We start from the raw sequence: 19519 nt of genomic DNA, 5'->3' as shown, positions 1-19519 counted from the left end.
ATGTCTTGTGTCCAGTTGCTCCCAAGTCGTCTGCAGGGTTATTCGGTCCAGCCATCCTGTGGTCTATACTCGTGCCCATGGCATTCCTAAGTTTGATGCTTTGGCTGCCGTCTTTGGTAACACGTCTTGGGCTGACATTTGGGCACGGGGCTTTTGGAGGTAGAACAGGGTCCTGGTCAGTTGTTACCTAGTCCTCGTCCTAGTCAATCATGTGTCTCATTGGTTTGGCGGTTGCAGCCAGTTGTCTCGAAGTTGAGGAGCGAGTGGCAACTGCCTCCTGGATAAGTCCCTCTTGTTTTATCTTTGGTTGAGTAGCTCCAGGGAACCGAAAGGGCTCTTCCCAGAAAACCAGCATTGAATGTAATGAAACGTCATTTTCTGGGTGAGACCCGGAGGCTCCCCGGCAACCCTCCTTTCCTCCGGTTGGCGGTGTTTCGTGGGTTTTGACATCCAGTCTCAGAAATGAGGTGTGCATAGCCGGCGCGGGGGTCTTGGGCTCCTGTTTCCCCCTCCCGGGGAGGGTGAGCTGTGCAGACAACGGCGCGGCGACGGTTGTGACGTCATGCTCGTTTCTCGTTCAGGGGAGTTCTGTCCACCAATTCGGCTTTCAGTAGCAATAGTTTAACCAGATAGGCTTTGTTTTGGGGTGCCTTTGTTTCTGGATATCTGACCCGGTCGATGGCAGACACAGAATGCTTCCAATCACACAGGGGTTTCTATTGATCCTCTTGCCTCTCTGAGGGGGCCAGGTTCTGGGTCGTGGTGCCCGGTAGGCCTAAGCCATTTGCTTTGACTGAGGCCAGGGTCTAATACATTCATATCAGCTTGGATAGCTCCGGGGAGCTTCCGGTTTCACCCAGCAAATGGCGTTTCATTACATTCAATGCTTTTTTTGCGATGTGTTGTATGTGGGTGCTGAAGACGAGTCTCTTGACTATTACACAGGCCAGGGAACTTTCCCACATTTTTATTACTAATGTTAACATTGTCTATCTGAAGTTGAATTTGATTTGAAGATTTACTACAAAATAAAATGTTGTATGTCATTTCTATGAATAGTGGGAGTTTGTTGGTTGACACCCATGAATGGATGTTTTTTAATTCATTATTTACAATATTTTTTAGTGTGTGGGGGGTTAGGGTCTGAGTAGATGAAGGTAGTATCCTCAGAAAATAGTATAGGTAAAGAATGTTAGGAACAGTTGACAAGTCATTAATGTATTCAAGAAATAGGAGAAGTTCTAAGATGCTGCCCTCTGGCTTCCCTACTGTTAGTGGTAGAGTGGGGGAGGTTATTTTTTTATGACTACATATGGGTTTCTGTCATTGAGATAGGAACAAATATAGTCCAGAGCAAGGCCTCGGATACCATAGTGGTGAAGTTTAAAGTTTAAAGTAAGAGGTAGTTATGGTTTACAGTATCAAAGGCCTTTCTCAGGTCAATGAAGAGGCCAATTGGGAACTCATTTTTGTCAAGGGCTGTGTAGATTATATTAAGCACACTAATAATGGCATCATTGGTACTCTTTTGGGGAGCTGAAGCCAAACTGACAGGGACTTAATATGTTGTGTTTTACAAGATAGGAATAGAGCTGTTTGTAAATATTTTTTTCAATTATGTTTGAGAATAAAGGTAGATTGGATATTGGCCTGTAATTGTTTATGTCATCTGTCTTGCCTCCTTTATGAACTGGCGTAACTCTTGTTTTTCTAGATGTTACTACTGCTCGGCTTAGACTCGGTTACAAGTATCTCTGGGAATTCTCATTATCTGCTGATTAGACCTGACCAAATGTAAACTGTGTGAACAAAATTATTCGCACACCCTCCGTCACTATGTGATGGAGTGCGAAAAGTTACGTGAATTCAGAAATTCAGAGACAATTATATAACAAATGTTCTAGAGATGTGTAAATATGTAATTCAAAATGATCTGCTACCAGAAATTTTAGCCAAATATCCCCAGTTTGCTAACTGTTGGTAGTAACTGAGTGATTGTAACCTATCCACCGCTGCCCACTGGATGGGGGGCGGTGTGCAGGACAAACATATCAATTGTGACACTAGCTCTCCACATATGTCAGTTGCTTAATTTAGAAACTGTACTTGTGGTCGATCTCGAACCCATTGTTGATGTGACGACTTATACTGAATTTTGTAACTAGTTCATCAAGATTGTAACTTGCTTAGCTAAATGAATTGTGGGGTTCAGTCCCTGAGCCCATTATGTGCCTCTGTAACCCTTTCCACTACCGCCCACAAGATGGGTATGGGGTGCATAATAAGTGAACTAAACTAAATTTTGTTAAGGATATCAGGAAAAGTATGACACTAGAGATTTGTTGAATAGCAGAGCTATGGGTAGTGCAAGAGTAGGGGCAGCACTCTTATATATCACAGATGGTATTTCACTAATGTTTCCAGCTTTGGTTTTAAGTGATTGAATTATGGATATAATGTGTGTTGGGCTGACTGGTGAAAGGTGTAGAGTTTTAGGGGTCGTTGCCGGTGAGATATGTAGTAACATGTACTCACCTATTTGTGCTTGCGGGAGTTGAGCTTTGTCTCTATGGTCCCGCCTCTCAACTGTCAATCAACTGGTGTACAGGTTCCTGAGCCTATTGGGCTCTATCATATCTACATTTGAAACTGTGTATGGAGTCAGCCTCCACCACATCACTTCCTAGTGCATTCCATTTACTAACTACTCTGACACTGATTTTTTTTCTAATATATCTGTGGATCATTTGGGTACTAAATGTCTGGGTCTACTAAGTCTGTCTTACTAAGTGTCTGTCTGTCTGTCTGCTAAGTGTCTACTAAGTGTGTCTGGGTCTCTGGGATTTTTTCTGGCAAGGTTAGTACCAATTGATGAAAAGAAGCTATTGAATTCGGTTGCCGTTTCTAAGTCTGTTGCAGGTGTATAACAATCCATGGAGAGTCTTATCTGCTTGTCATGTGATTGTTCAGACCCTAGGATGTTAGAGATGGCTTTCCATGTACTTTTTATATTTCCTTTTGATTCTTTAAATCTATTCTCATGAAATGAAAGTTTGGCTCTTCGTATTATATTGGTAAGCATTTATGAGTTCTTTTGTAACTAGGCCAATTCTGTTTTTTTCATATTCGTGTTTCTTGTGTATGTAGGTACAATGTTCCTAGAAATAATCCTCAAATTATGCTACAATGTAACTGTTGATGATCCCCAAATTTTCCTATAATGTACTTACAAACTTTCTTTAAATTTTCTTACAATGTATCTGTTATCATTTTTATATATTGCTACAAATTACCTACTTAACATTATCTGTTATATTAAGGACCTGCCCGAAACGCTGCGCTTGTTAGTGGCTCTACAAGAATGTAAAAACATGAATGCTATGTATTCAACCAATGTTCCAGCGATGTGTCAATATTTCATTCAAAATGATCTGCTACCAGAAATTTTAGCCAAATATCCCCAGTTTGCTAACTGTAGGTAGTAACTGAGTGATTGTAACCTATCCACCGCTGCCCACTGGATGGGGGGACGGGGGCGGTGTGCAGGACAAACATATCAATTTTGACACTAGCTCTCCACATATGTCAGTTGCTTAATTTAGAACCTGTACTTGAGGTCGATCTCGAACCCATTGTTGATGTGATGACTTATATTGAATTTTGTAACTAGCTCATCAAGATTGTAACTTGCTGAGCTAAATGAATTGTGGGGTTCAGTCCCTGAGCCCATTATGTGCCTCTATAACCCTTTCCACTACCGCCCACAAGATGGGTATGGGGTGCATAATAAATGAACTAAACTAAACTATGTATTCTCATCAACCCAATGTACCTTCTTGTATATATATCAATAAAATAAAATAGAAAATACAACTTTTGAGCCAGGGGGTTGTTTAATGTTTTGGTAGTTACTGGCTTAGCGAGGCGAGGACAGTGTGTGTTGTGGATGGCTTAGCGAGGCGAGGACAGTGTGTGTTGTGGTGGCTTAGCGAGGCGAGGACAGTGTGTGTTGTGGGTGGCTTAGCGAGGCGAGGACAGTGTGTGTTGTGGATGGCTTAGCGAGGCGAGGACAGTGTGTGTTGTGGTGGCTTAGCGAGGCGAGGACAGTGTGTGTTGTGGAGGCTTAGCGAGGCGAGGACAGTGTGTGTTGTGGAGGCTTAGCGAGGCGAGGACAGTGTGTGTTGTGGAGGCTTAGCGAGGCGAGGACAGTGTGTGTTGTGGAGGCTTAGCGAGGCGAGGACAGTGTGTGTTGTGGAGGCTTAGCGAGGCGAGGACAGTGTGTGTTGTGGAGGCTTAGCGAGGCGAGGACAGTGTGTGTTGTGGAGGCTTAGCGAGGCGAGGACAGTGTGTGTTGTGGAGGCTTAGCGAGGCGAGGACAGTGTGTGTTGTGGAGGCTTAGCGAGGCGAGGACAGTGTGTGTTGTGGAGGTTTAGAGTTTTGGAGAGAAAGATGTCGCCTAATTCATTTATATCCTGTGTATTACTGAATTCAGATTCCCAGTTTATATTGTGAAGTTTATTTATGAGGTTCACTATTGCTGGTTTGCTGTGGAGTCTAATGGCAAGTTATTTGCAGGCGATGAGTCACAATAACGTGGCTGAAGTATGTTGACCAGACCACACACTAGAAATTGAAGGGACGACAACGTTTCGGTCCGTCCTGGACCATTCTCAAGTCGATTCTATTTATTGTCTTTATTTATCTTCTATTTATTATTTTTATATTCATTCAAGTCGAGTTATTTATTGTCTTACCCATGTCTTACTATTTTTAAACAATGCTGTTTGTTGACCAACTTGTATATTAACTATTTTCTACCAAGTTCCCCCCTTTTTTATCTTTTATTTTTTTTCAAGGCATTTTATACTTTAAGCTCAATTACTATATTAAGTTTTAGTGTAAGTGTTTTTTCCCCACCTCACCTTGCCCGAAACGCTATGCGTACTAGTGGCTTTAGGTATTGTATGTACTACCTCTATCTATACATCCAACAATATGTTTGTAAATCAACTATGTATGTACTTTCCTGAATAAAATTTACTTTACTATTGGTAACTGAGGGTGTTATGTCCGTGTTTGCCGAGAGGAAGGTAGGATAGTGATTGGTTGTTCTGTCAGTGATTATACCAGAGGAAAGGGGGGCTGTTATGTTAGTCCATATGTATATTAATAATATTTCAATATTTTGTATTATAACGCATATGAAAATATTACAACGACCTCTGTCAGTATAATTTAGATAACTACATTCGAAGGTGAAGGCGCCAATGGAGGTACTTGTTAAGGGAACACAGACCCCTCAATTTTTAGGAACAAAAAGGACACCCACGACGCAGTCACCCTTGAAAACCCACCTTTAAGAACAGGAATACACCGCGTTCCGTTTTCTGCCACTAGATGGCCGGGGGGACACGCGCAGACGGCCAGAGGCACTCCTAGAGGCGTTGGTGGTATCCCAGGAATGGCAGTGATGCTGTTGGCGCTAATGTCTGTGAGTGCTTGCAGCTGAGCGGAGTTCTGGATGACACAGACGGACCCCAGAACCTGGGAGCTGCACTGGGCAGTCGTACCGCACGGCGAACCCAGAGCTAGAGAGAAAACCAAAGGTGAGAATTGAGAATTTACCTTAAATACATCTTTGAAGCCCATCTTTACTAACTTCACGAGGACAGAAAGCCGGTGACATGTCAAAGGCCCGTCTACCATTATTTCTGAGGATTTTTCTAAATGATTTCTGAACTGGAGTACCCGCGTTAATGACTATGCTGTTGTAAACAAAGTAAATAATGGCACTAAACAGGACTGAAGAGATGTGAGCTGCGTGAGAGTGAATCTGAAACACTGAAGGTATCGTACCTGACCTTGTATGATGCTTGTGAAACACTGAGGGCCTCCCAGTTCTGTTGAAACACTGAGTTTCAACAGAACACAATAACAATAATTAACAAGCTAACACAATATCCCATCCCGAAACGTTATGCGTGTTAGCGGCTTTGCAAGAATGTAAAAAATATCAATGTTATGTAATATTACAAATCCATTGTATCTTCTTGCAAATAATGTTTTTATTATTATTATATTTAATCAGATTAAACGGTAAAAACTTAACATAATGACGGATTGTTTCAGAAGTATCTGAGAGGTTGCCCAAACGGTCCCCGTTGTGTGCTCAGTCTTCACGGCACACTGGCACAAACGTGCAAATAAATGAGGTATATTCTTTCTAGAATATGATTTGTGGCAGATAAACTAAAGTATTTAGTGGCTTTAGTGGCTACTAAAGTGGCTTTACAAGAATGTAATTACTGTACTATCCAATGTATTCTCACAAACCCAATGTACCTTCTTGTATATATAAATAAAATAAAAAATAAAAATATTCTTGTATTTCATGTATACCAGGTAAAATAGGCTATTTTTTATATTGTAGCGTTTCAGATGAACCAGGTACATTAACTAGGATATGATTGCATTAAAAATTACATATCCATTGAATGGTTTGTAGCGTCTAGACTAGAGTGTGAGGAAAGAGAAACAGATTGCAAGAGGTCATAATGGGGATGATAAAACAGGTGTAGGGGAAATATGACTCAATATATTACATTCACTAGTCAATTGATAACATGGATATTTGGGAGTTAAGTCACGTTGTGTTGCAGAGCAGGTGTGTGACTGACAGGGAGGTGGGGAACGGACAGGAGGTGGACAGAACAAGTGAAGACATGGACAGCAATACTCACAATGCCGCAGGTGGCCACAGGTCTTCCCGTGTGTGGGAGCGTCGCTCGAGCACTGGCATCGACCGTATACCCGTGGCACTGTGAAGTTACAAAAGCTGTCACGGTTGCCTTCCTGGCACTGCTGGTGGCTTCTGCACATGTCGCCTACCCTCGCCCCTGGTGGAGAAGCAGAGTTGTCAGGGGCAGGTATAAGGGGCGGCAGTGGTGAGAGGGGTCAGGGTAAGGGGTGAGAGATGAACTGGTTATAGTAGTAGTACTTATAGTAACGATGAGGACCATGGTGCATTTATCGACGTACAACTCAATTAAAAGTTGAAATCTGTACTATTAAATTTGGACAAACCGGAAAAGGTTTCGTTTTTATGTTGCAACGACAACTAAAACTAACCTAACCTAACCTACTGCATGCTGTCTGAGGCCTAATATAGTACACATGTGTGCTATACTAGGCCTAAGAGTATTTAAATTAGTTTTTAGCTTATTTTTTCCGAACTATAAAGCGAATAGTACCAAATTCTGCTATCTAATTACTTCGTACGTCAATGTTTAAACTATGGTGCACATAGTTACAAAACGTACTCTCTAAACAGGTGGATGGGTTGACCAGTTACTGACAGGAAACATGGAGTGACAAACACAAGCTTTGATTAGAAACACAGGATTAGATTTCATGATTCTACGCCATCGGCAGCCATCATTAATAACGACATCAATTGTAATTTCTAACTTGCAAGCACACTTTAATCCCAAGCAGCCTGGGAGCAGTAATAAACTCTGAGATACACCCGTCTTGGCATATATTTCTTGATGTGCTCGCGTATATTAGGCTTTGCATGAATGTAAACATACCATTCTTATGTAATCTCACCAACCCATTGTACCTTCATGCAAATAAATTATTATTATTATTATATTTGAAGAAATATGATACAAGATGAGAGGAAGAGGGAGTACGTTGATGTAAGAAGTCGACCGATGAAGTAAATAAAGCCGGTATAGAGCGTGGGACTGACTGCTGGGGGGAACTTCCTGGGCCAGTCATGCCGGCTTGTGCTGGGCAAACATTGTGCAGTCCCACACCTCCACCACAGTATTGTTAGCCACACCGCCACCACATCATTGTGGCGTCACACCGCCACCACATCATTGTGGCGTCACACCGCCACCACATCATTGTGGCGTCACACAGCCACCACATCATTGTGGCATCACACCGCCACCACATCATTGTGGCGTCACACCGCCACCACATCATTGTGGCGTCACACCGCCACCACATCATTGTGGCGTCACACTGCCACCACATCATTGTGGCATCACACCGCCACCACATCATTGTGGCGTCACACCGCCACCACATCATTGTGGCATCACACCGCCACCACATCATTGTTAGCCACACCGCCACCACATCATTGTAGCGTCACACCGCCACCACATCATTGTTGCGTCACACCACCACCACATCATGTGGCGTCACACCGCCACCACATCATTGTGGCGTCACACCGCCACCACATCATTGTGGCATCACACCGCCACCACATCATTGTTAGTCACACCGCCACCACATCATTGTAGCGTCACACCGCCACCACATCATTGTTGCGTCACACCACCACCACATCATGTGGCGTCACACCGCCACCACATCATGTGGCGATACTCCGCCACCACATCATGTGGCGATACTCCGCCACCACATCATGTGGCGTCACACCGCCACCACATCATTGTTAACGCACACAAAAATCGGGCGCTGGTGCCTCGTCAGAGGAAAAAGATTGTCAATAATTAACACTTACATTATCATCATTAAGCTCTTAAGTGTACCTGAATTTACCTGAGGGCTACTATCTAGTGGCCTCGACAGGGACAGAAAGCCGCTGTTTAGTCAGTGAACTAGTGTGACGGCCTTAATTACTCTCGTGCAGTTGATAGTCCTTAAGACCATCATCATACCAAACTAATCATGGCAGGATATTTGCTACTAGGCAGTAGAGTACTATGGTGGCTTTTATAACTTAACCTGCCTCAAGCCCACCAACACCAAATTTTTAAGCAACATATGGCATAATATTATAGATAATTGTGAAAACATTCCATCTATTGATGAAAAATTATGATCTGAATTGCCGCTAGATGTTATTCGTGGAATGTTCTGTTATATGACAACAAAATATATTGTTATATGACAACAAAATATATTCTGTTATATGACAACAAAATATATTCTGTCATATGACAACAAAATATATTCTGTTATATGACAACAAAATATATTCTGTTATATGACAACAAAATATATTGTTATATGACAACAAAATATATTCTGTTATATGACAACAAAATATATTGTCATATGACAACAAAATATATTCTGTCATATGACAACAAAATATATTCTGTTATATGACAACAAAATATATTCTGTTATATGACAACAAAATATATTGTTATATGACAACAAAATATATTCTGTTATATGACAACAAAATATATTCTGTTATATGACAACAAAATATATTGTTATATGACAACAAAATATATTCTGTTATATGACAACAAAATATATTCTGTTATATGACAACAAAATATATTCTGTTATATGACAACAAAATATATTGTCATATGACAACAAAATATATTGTCATATGACAACAAAATATATTCTGTTATATGACAACAAAATATATTGTCATATGACAACAAAATATATTGTCATATGACAACAAAATATATTCTGTTATATGACAACAAAATATATTCTGTCATATGACAACAAAAAAAGAATGATTTCATCATTCAAGATAAACATATGATTAAAATAATTATCTAAAAATATTTGATTAAAACGTAAACAAGCTCAGAATCTTGAGGATACTGCAAATGGTCAATGCTAGTTACTAAGTCAAAATTAAAACCAAACAAATGTTAACCTCCCAAACAATGAATCAAGTTTATGCAAATTGAATTGCCAGGAGAGCCTATTTGTGTCCCTTCTCCTCGGCGAGGTGACTGGCGCCACGCCCGCCATGCCGTGGTCGTGTTGGTTCCTTCCACAAGTTTTAGAAGTGTGTGCTTTGCAAGTCAAGGTTCTCAAGCCTCTCATTGTGCTTTACTTGTTTTTCTTTAAAAAAAAACTTTTGGTATATATATGCCTTTTAAACATATGTTGTTGAATATGACCGAAAAAGTAAGATTAATAATTCTAACACAATTTTTTTCAATATTTCTTATGTTTTTCTTCACTGTCGGTGGTAATGAAAATATAAATTCTCCAAAATTCATCTTTTATTAATGGTCTGGACCTAGATTCAGGAAGCTCTGTGTATTTCTTCGTAAGTGGGTTTGCTACGAAGGTTCCTAAGTGCGCCCTAAGAAGATGCTTAGGTGCGATTCAATAAGGTATACTTAGGAAGAAAATTGTTGGTTCACCTGCGTGCCGATAGAGGTCACTACTGTGTTTCGTTTGGCCAATCAGAGAGCAGCAACATTCTTCATATTGAAGATTTAGCGCTGGCTTATCGGAGCTCTACTGCCGCCTATTTACGTCGAATTTTCTTATAAAATTAGTATATTTCGAAGTAAAACAATGTTTTTTCAACTTCTACAGCCAGCACCGACATTGTAGTAAACAAATATGTTACATTTGTTGTTTACCTACGTAATTCTAAGAGATACTGTGTAGCTGTCCTTGTTGCTCGGAAGATGCGCTGACAATTATTGTATATATTTACTGAATTTACCCAAGGGCCACTAACTATCTAGTGGCCTCGAAGAGGACAGAAAGCCGGCGGCTTGTTAAAGGGCCCGCCAATTGTCTTAATGATATTTTTTAGCTGGAATTTGGCATTTACGGCTTCAGCGGGTAGGCGGTTCCATGGGTTTATGGAAACCCATGGAACCGAAACCCAAACTCTTGGTGGAAAAAAAACATCTGTTTTCAGTCCTACTTGAGAGAACATACTCTCCAACACTATATCTGTGATTGTCCTGTTATCAGTGACTTCATACCAAATGGTATGAGGTATTTTGAGCTCTGTAATTACTTCATACACTCAGGAATATTGGAAGATATTCTTGTGCTGCACCCAGATTTTGCCAGTGGAGGCTAATAGATCAGCATTAAGTATTTTGTTCTCTCCTAATTCCATGTATGACTGGCCATCCTGTGAGGTGAGGATGTTGGGTGAGCTGGTAGCTGGTTTTTGATCTACACTGTGTGGTCCTTTATACAGAATAGGAAAGCAGCACATTGCTGTGTATACCTAAACATGTTTAAAAATACATTGTTTGAGAGGAGTTTTGTAGAAACTGGTAAGAGTAATTATAATATAATGTTTCCATGATTCAGTGCTTACCTCTTGTGAAAATTGCTTAGAGTTGTTTAGTCAGAGTTGATTTGTTTTTTGTATTGAGGCTGGTATTTTCTAAATTGATTCCATGTACAGTATGTCTAACCATCCTGTGAGATGGGAGTATTAGATAAACTTATAGCTAGTTTTTTATTTACACTGTGTAATATTCCATATAGAATAGGGTAGCAGCACATTGCTGTGTATACCTAATCTTCTTAATAAAAAAAATCAGTAATAAAGATTTTAAATTATAGTTTGTATTATTACAAATACAGTACTGTATTATCCTTATTAAATCATGTTGACCATGGATCATTAAGATCTCATGTTGATATGTAATACAAGTCATATTTCTTTTGAACTGCTAATCCATGCTAATCATTCATTAAATTGTGCATTATGTCTCAATTTTTCACTTCCTTGGATATACTGTACAGTACAAAAAGATAGGATAAAAATAAACCAGTAATATTTCTTTCATTATATTTTTCATTTAAATAACTGCATCAATATTTTTACAGCTGACAGGATTTGTTTTACCATACAGGTGCATTATTTGTTAAAAAAAATTTGGTTTACACACAATGGTGCTACATAGCCTTCCCAGCTTGGTGCCTTCTTTTAATACTTACTGATTAAAAAATAAATAATAAATACATTTTATTCAGGAAAAGTACATACAGTTGATTTACAAACATAATGTTGGATTTATAGACAGAGCTAGTACATACAATACCTAAAGCCACTAATACTCTTAGCATTTCGGGCAAGGTGTGGGGGAAAAACACAGACTAAAACTTAGTAATCGGGATTAGGTATAAATTGTGTTGAAAGAAGGAATAAAAAATACAAAAAGGGGGGTTAGCATAGCAGAACTCAGCAATTGCACATGTTGGTGAACAGCGTTGTTTAAAAAATAGCAAGACATGGGTTGACATTTAGGAGGTAAGTTAGGTTACATGGAGTTAATTAGGCAGTACTTGGTTTAACTCTTAAACTGGTTGAGAGAGGTACAGCCTTTGACATGATTCGGGAGGTCATTCCACATTCTGGGTCCCTTGATTTGTAGAGCACTTCTAGTTTGGTTACACACAGCCAAATTGAGTAACAGGAAGAGGTCTTGGACACAAATTTGTTCCATGCTAAATGTAGAGGAATCAGCTGAGTATTCCTCAAATAAAATAAGTTGCCTCAGCTTATAAGGTAAATAAAATAAGCATTTCTCAAATAAGTAGCTGCCTCACCTCACTGCCTTACTGCTACATAGCCTTCCCGGCATGGTGCCTTCTTTTGATAATTACTTGTTCCACACCCAAATTGTATAACAGGAAGAGGTTTTGGACCCCTACTTCCCTCTCTCTTTTTTAATAATCTACAGTATATAGTCATAATTATAGCTTTAAGTATTCAATGAATAAAGTTTGTGACATTTTTACCCTTCTCCTTACCTAACATCATTTGTGCAGCATATTTTTATTTTATGTCTCACCCAGATTTAATTTCAAAATAAAACCAAACTAAATAAATTAGAAATGGGTATGTATAGCTAAGTTACACCCTTACTACTAGGTGAACAGGGGCATTTGGTGATAGTAAATGATTCCATCAGGCAGGGCTCATCACCTTCTCTCATATTTCATGTTCACCAGTGTTTATTTACTTAATAACTACTGGTATAATATCTTGCTATTATAAAACTAATTCTACTATCATCAATCACATATTTACTTCAAGTTTCAAGCAGAGAATGCATATATAACTAACACGAAGGACTCCTCTCCACTAGATTCACCAGCTATAATATTTTGGTCATGTTCCAATATCATAAATCGATCCCAGTGTTATGTAGTAGAGAAAAAATGACTTATATCCAGTTTACGTAAAGCTACGAGTGGTCGAAACCACACTTAAATCCCGGAATGAACTTAGGAAGGTTTTTCCACTTAGGGTAGCTCTTTGAATACGGACGTAGCCGCCACGAAGGCGCTAAGAAGGAATTCGTTCTTAGCTAAGAGGAAAAACCTTCGTAAGTACCTTCCTGAATCTGGCCCCTGACGCTTAGAAGCCTTTCGTAAGGGCTTCTTACATTCTCAATTCTTCTTACATATGTTTACAAGAAAGACTGCTACCAAAATATACTAATATGCTTTTTACTGAATATTTTTTCTCTAGATTTACCGGCAGGTAGCCTAGCTGAAGTCGGCTGGTTTCGCGTTATCCTTAACAAACTTTGTTACAGTTTTCCCTTATGCCATTTCTTCTATTTTTCACATTCCTTCATGTTTAATGTTTGTAGCTTAACACACATTAGCTCTGATATACGACAAGGAAGTTTAATAAGGTAATTTCAGTAGATTTCCTCTAGGTGCAGAGTATCACTAAGCAGTGTTGTGTTACACTGTGGCTCACCTCTTACAAGTTGGTCCAACGATTTAGAAATGATTTGACCAAGATGGAATACAGGAACCGATAAATGTATTCTACTTTTGATGTAATAATTTATGTAAGTTATTCCGAATACAGTTTCTAATTCTAATTTAGTTTAGTCATGGCTAGTGTTTAGGACTAAAATACAATTTATGGTTGGTCAGTGAGCTATCGTGCACAGGGATATATATACACCGAGAAGTATACCCCGCTTCTCGGTGTATATCCACTGAAAGTATACTTTAGTCCTGTACAATGTTCAGGACTACAATATACTTGACGGGTGATCAGTAAGGTATTGTGGAGGCTATAATAACCGTCGAGAGGTGGCTATATATGCCTTAAGCCCAACACCAAGCCTAACCTTTAAGACAGTTGTTCCTGCGGTAGGGGACGTAGGAGGCGCCACAGCGGCAGTAGCCCTGGATGCAGGCGGTGTTGGCCACTCTCATGCTACACTGGGCGTCCACCACACACGGGAACCCCACCAGCGCTCCTGAAGAACATCAGGGTCTTCTCATCTTGTAATATGATCATTAACACGAGAGACGCTATAGATGATGGTGATAGTAATAGTGATAATGGGAAAACTTGCTACACTGTCGTAGTGCTTGAATGAAGGTGAAGGAAAGGCCCAATATATGTATATATGCATTACAAACCAAATATTTGTTTGCAGTCTACAATCTTTCTCGAGACACTGTGTACATTACCTTGAAGAAGGATGTAGCTAGGTTACATCCGCAAATTTATTTTTTTAAAACATTTATTCATATATTGAGTCTTTTCTTGACTTTGAGTAATGATAATGTTAGTTGTGGTGATGGCAAATTCTTAATTCCTTTACTTCATGTACAAATTAGCTCTAACTACAGTTCCATATATCAGTGTCTTCCCCCCCCCCCCCCCCACACACACACACACACACACACACGAGGACTGGATGACACCAAGAAAGTTTAAACTGTTACAGTACTGGACAGCCACTATACTGACACCGATCATTGTGTTTACCTCACTACCCGCTGTAACCCGGGAGCCCGGAAGTCCACACACAACTATAATACATCCTCGGGTGCTCCTAATAGTCTATTGTTCGATATATATATATATATATATATATATATATATATATATATATATATATATATATTATATATATATATATATATATATATATATATATATATATTAGTATATTTTGGTAGCAGTCTTTCCTGTAGACATATTTTATTAAATATGACCGAAAAAGTAAGATTAATAATTCTAACACGAATTTTCTCAATCTTTCGTACATTATGCTTCACTGTTGGAGGTAAATCAAAAATCACTTCTCCAAAATTCATTTTTATTTCTAGTCTGACGCGACACGGGCGCGTTTCGTAAAACTTATTACATTTTCAAAGACTTCACAAATACACAACTGATTAGAACTTGCGTTTCCCTGATTTTATATCTACATTTGAGTGAGGTGGGAAGGGTGATGTGGCATTACATTTGAGTGAGGTGGGAAGGATGATGTGGCATTAGAGGATATTAATAGGGTATTAAAAGTATCAACACAAGACAGAACACGAAACAATGGATATTGAATAGAAGTGTTTGTAGAAAGCCTATTGGTCCATATTTCTTGATGCTTCTATATTGGAGCGGAGTCTTGAGGTGGGTAGAATATAGTTGTGCAATAATTGGCTGTTGATTGCTGGTGTTGACTTCTATTCTATTCAATATCCATTGTTTCAATATCCATTGAAACTGGATACTGACTATTCAATATCCATTGTTTCGTGTTCTGTCTTGTGTTGATACTTTTAATACCCTATTAATATCCTCTAATGCCACATCATCCTTCCCACCTCACTCAAATGTAATGCCACATCACCCTTCCCACCTCACTCAAATGTAGATATAAAATCAGGGAAACGCAAGTTCTAATCAGTTGTGTATTTGTGAAGTCTTTGAAAATGTAATAAGTTTTACGAAACGCGCCCGTGTCGCGTCAGACTAGAAATAAAAATGAATTTTGGAGAAGTGATTTTTGATTTACCTCCAACAGTGAAGCATAATGTACGAAAGATTGAGAAAATTCGTGTTAGAATTATTAATCTTACTTTTTCGGTCATATTTAATAAAATATATATATATATATATATATATATATATATATATATATATATATATATATATATATATATATATATATATATATATATATATATATAATCACTGAAAACTCACACCCCAGAAGTGACTCGAACCCATACTGCCAGGAGCACTGCAATCTGGCGTACTGGAAGCCTTAACCCCTCGACCAACACGACCGGACATAAGAGGATGGTAGCCGAGGCTGTTTCCATCCCCCCGCCGGCACTCGGTTGGTAATCATGGGCATGGTATTTTATCAAATCACCTCATTCTTTGGGGCACATATGAGGAACACAATCCACTGTAGATATGGTAAAGGTGGCAGTTAAGAAAACTTAGATGCTCAGCCCTCTCCGCACTCTCCAGTGAATCAGAAGTGTTAACGCGTTCCCGAGAGATGCTGCAGTAACCTTGCCATCTTTAAATAAATAAATAAATAAATAAATATGTTTATTCAGGTAAGGTACATACATACATACAAGTGATGTTACATTAATGGATTGATATATAGATAGAGCTAGTACATACAATGCCTAAAGCCACTATTACGCAATGCGTTTCGGGCAAGTTTTCGGGTTTATGTTGTATTCCCTAGAGAGGAGACGCACCAGCTGAAAGAGAATCTGGATGACTCACAAAAATTGCACTTTGTACAAGAAGACGGACCTGGGAGGCAGAGTGAGGCGTTGAGGGCGAGGTAGTGAGGCACACACAGGCAGCGGCCCTTCTCACACTGGCCGTTGGTAACAGCGCAGTTCTTGTTGACGACACACGGCTCCCCCAGCAGCGAGCCTCCCGCTCCCAGTGGCGCCTTCTCCCAGATGTGGTTCCAGGCGCCCTCTGTCTCCTGTGTCCTTGCCACCCTCTCTGCTGATATGCCGACCTGTGTCATATGTGGATTTTAAAAATATAAAAATTAAGGAAAATAAGAAGGCCTGTTGGGGCCTATGAGGCAGCTCATAGTGGCCCAAATGAGGCCATTTCTTTTGTTTACAATACAAGGCAGATCTTATTTATATCCACTCAAATTCATTCACATGACTAACCTGCGCTCTCAACACAACATGTCCTCCTACAAAGAACGTCGCTTTTCGCGCGTATGCGTTACATAAGCCCAAAAATTGTGTACTAAAAAATGAAGAGGCTGACGCAAGTTATGTACTGCGCCGTTTTCTGTTTTGGGTCTTCTGGTAGGTTAGGAGAGGACACTTTACACTGCCCGTTTTCTTGACGTTGGGAAACCTTAGGAGGACGGGCTGGGGACCCAGCGATCCCTCGTCTATTTGTTACCAGATAATTTGTTCCATAAATCATCAACCTTGTTTCCAAACCAGTATTTACCTAGGTCTTTCATAAATATAAACCTATTAAGTTTGTCTCTTGTTTCCTGTTCAACTTTATGGTGACAATATTATATTTTATAAAATTAACTGCAGTCATGTTATTCAAGAGAATGTTGATCCGTAATTCATTCCATAAACATCAGTGGAAGTTTCAGCAGAGAGTTTGCATAATAATTTATATAACAACTAGCAAATAGATGAGTAATGGAAATTATTACCAGTTAAGGGGCTAATATATATATACTCAATAATTACATTCTCTCAGACCATCAAATTTATATCTTTAGATAAATTTCTATTAACAGCCCCATTAACACTGATGAAAAAACAGAAAAATTAGAATGTAACGAAAGAGGTGAGGAGTGTTAAGCAAGCAACATATAAGTGTACAGTCTAAACCAATAGAAACTTAAGGGTTTAAACACCAGTTGATATGACACTGGCTACCTGGAGCTGCGTGTGGGAGTGTGTTGTTTGGCGTGTCGGCGCCATGGGGCCCCCCCCCCTCCCCCCTATTGTGTGTTTCCAGTCTGTTGGCCTCGAATTTTCTAATCGAGTTAGCTATCCTGAGGTGGGGATAGTGCTGTGTGACATGCTGCGGATCCCTGTAGTGGATGTTTATGGCATTCAATTGGTGTCTGCCCGCCGAGTGGTTGGCAAGTAAGTAAGTAATTATCAAAAGAAGGCACCAAACCGGGAAGGCTATGTAGCACCATCAAAGACGCAAAATAATCAGAGGGCGCTAAATATCACCAAGGATGCCAATACGAGAACAAAAACGCATAAGGCGAACGATATCAAAAGTATCCGAGTCACCAAGAATTCTATCGAGGGACAGGTGACCGCGAGGGGCGGTCGGAAAGCAAGACACACGCTCGTCCTGGAAGTCAGGACATTCAAGAAGGACATGCACGACCGTAAGAGGGACAATGCAACTAGGACAATAAGGAGCAGGGCGGCGCTCCATCAAGTGACCATGGGTTAAGCGAGTATGGCCAAGACGCAACCTCGCCAGAGCTGTTTCCCACCGCCGGTTACGGTGGAAGGAGGACGGCCACGAGGAAACACAACATTTAAGAGTACGTAGCTTGTTACCAGTAACAGACAACCAAGAAGCCTGCCAACGGGTAAGAACTGAGGAATGGATAACTGGGTAAAAGTCGGAATACGGAATGCCTTTACGAGAGATGGGACAAGAGCGGACAGCTTCCTTAGCGGCAGCATCCGCACGCTCATTTAAAGACACACCAATATGGCTGGGAACCCAACAAAACTCAACCGACTTAAATTTACTGTGAACGAGAAACAGCCAATGCTGGATCTCGACAACTACCGGATGAACCGGATTAAAGGACCCGAGAGCCATGAGGGCACTACGAGAGTCAACAACAACCACAAAGGAAGACTGACAACGAGAAAGCAGGAGACGAAGAGCATAGAGAATAGCATAAAGTTCTGCTGTAAAGATGCTAGTCTCCGGAGGCAAGCGACACATATAAGTGCGATCAGGAAAAACAACAGAGTAGCCAACACCGTCCGCTGACTTAGACCCATCGGTGAAGACAGAAACGGAGCGGGAGTGAGAAGAAAAGTGCTCGAGGAAAAGGCGTTTGAGAACCGTAGGAGGGGTTAAAGCTTTAGTGATACGGGTCAAGGAAGTACAAAACCGCGGAAGAGGGACCCTCCACGGGGGCAAAGAAGGAACAACACGAGGAGAAACATCAGAAATACGAACGGAGAGAGAATCCTGTAGGCGAGATAACCGGACAGAAAGAGGGAGGTGGTGAAGAGGAACAGGAACCGCAGGAGGGGTAAAAGTTAAAGCACGACAGAGGCGAGAGGAAGGATGTTGCAAGAACCGCGCAAGATAGCGAAGACAGTAGCGATCACGGCGGTCCTGGAGAGACAGGAAGCCAGTGTCAACATACAAGCTAAGGATGGGAGTCGAACGAAAGGCACCAGAACTGAGGCGCAACCCAGTATGGTGCAAAGCATCAAGACGGCGAAGAGTAGAAGGAGAAGCAGACGAGTAAGCAGGGCAACCATAATCGAGCTTAGACAGGACGAGAGAGGAATGTAAAGCAAGGAGTGCGCGCCTATCTGCCCCCCAAGAAGTATGGGACAAGACCCAAAGGAGGGTAAGGGCCTTAGAGCACTCAACACGGAGGTAAGAGATATGGGGAGACCAAGACAAATGAGTGTCAAGGAATAACCCCAAAAGCTTCGCGGAATCTTTGTATTCAAGGGGATGACCATAAAGCGACAAAGAGGGACGAAGAACAACCCGTTTCCGCGTAAAAGTCATGGCACAAGTCTTAGAAGTAGAGAACTTGAAGCCATGACCTGTGGCCCAAGACGACACGGCATCAATTGCAAGTTGAAGCCGGCGTTGAAGGAGAGGCGAATCATCACCCTGACAACAAAGGGTAAGATCATCGACATAGAGAGCGGAGAAGACACCAGAAGGAAGAGAGGAAAGAAGACCATTGAGGGCAACAAGAAA

The 19519-nt window shown here is 40.6% G+C and overlaps 1 protein-coding gene across 2 annotated transcripts in view; it reads right to left on the bottom strand.

Annotated features, from left to right (window-relative positions):
• LOC123769726 (SCO-spondin) overlaps positions 1-19519 on the bottom strand; it is a 108414-nt gene that overhangs the window by 13772 nt on the left and 75123 nt on the right. For both annotated transcript variants that reach the window (XM_069301492.1, XM_045760945.2), the window contains exons 3-6: positions 16340-16556; positions 13893-14024; positions 6741-6896; positions 5355-5588 (exon numbers count right to left, since the gene is read on the bottom strand). In XM_069301492.1, coding sequence (XP_069157593.1) covers positions 5355-5588; positions 6741-6896; positions 13893-14024; positions 16340-16556 — 739 coding nt within the window. The remainder of the gene's footprint in view (positions 1-5354; positions 5589-6740; positions 6897-13892; positions 14025-16339; positions 16557-19519) is intronic.

Source organism: Procambarus clarkii, chromosome 45 (genome assembly GCF_040958095.1).
Source record: "Procambarus clarkii isolate CNS0578487 chromosome 45, FALCON_Pclarkii_2.0, whole genome shotgun sequence".
NCBI lineage: Eukaryota > Metazoa > Arthropoda > Malacostraca > Decapoda > Cambaridae > Procambarus > Procambarus clarkii.
Note: the sequence above shows the minus strand (reverse complement) of the source record. Positions and strands in the feature narration are given on the sequence as shown.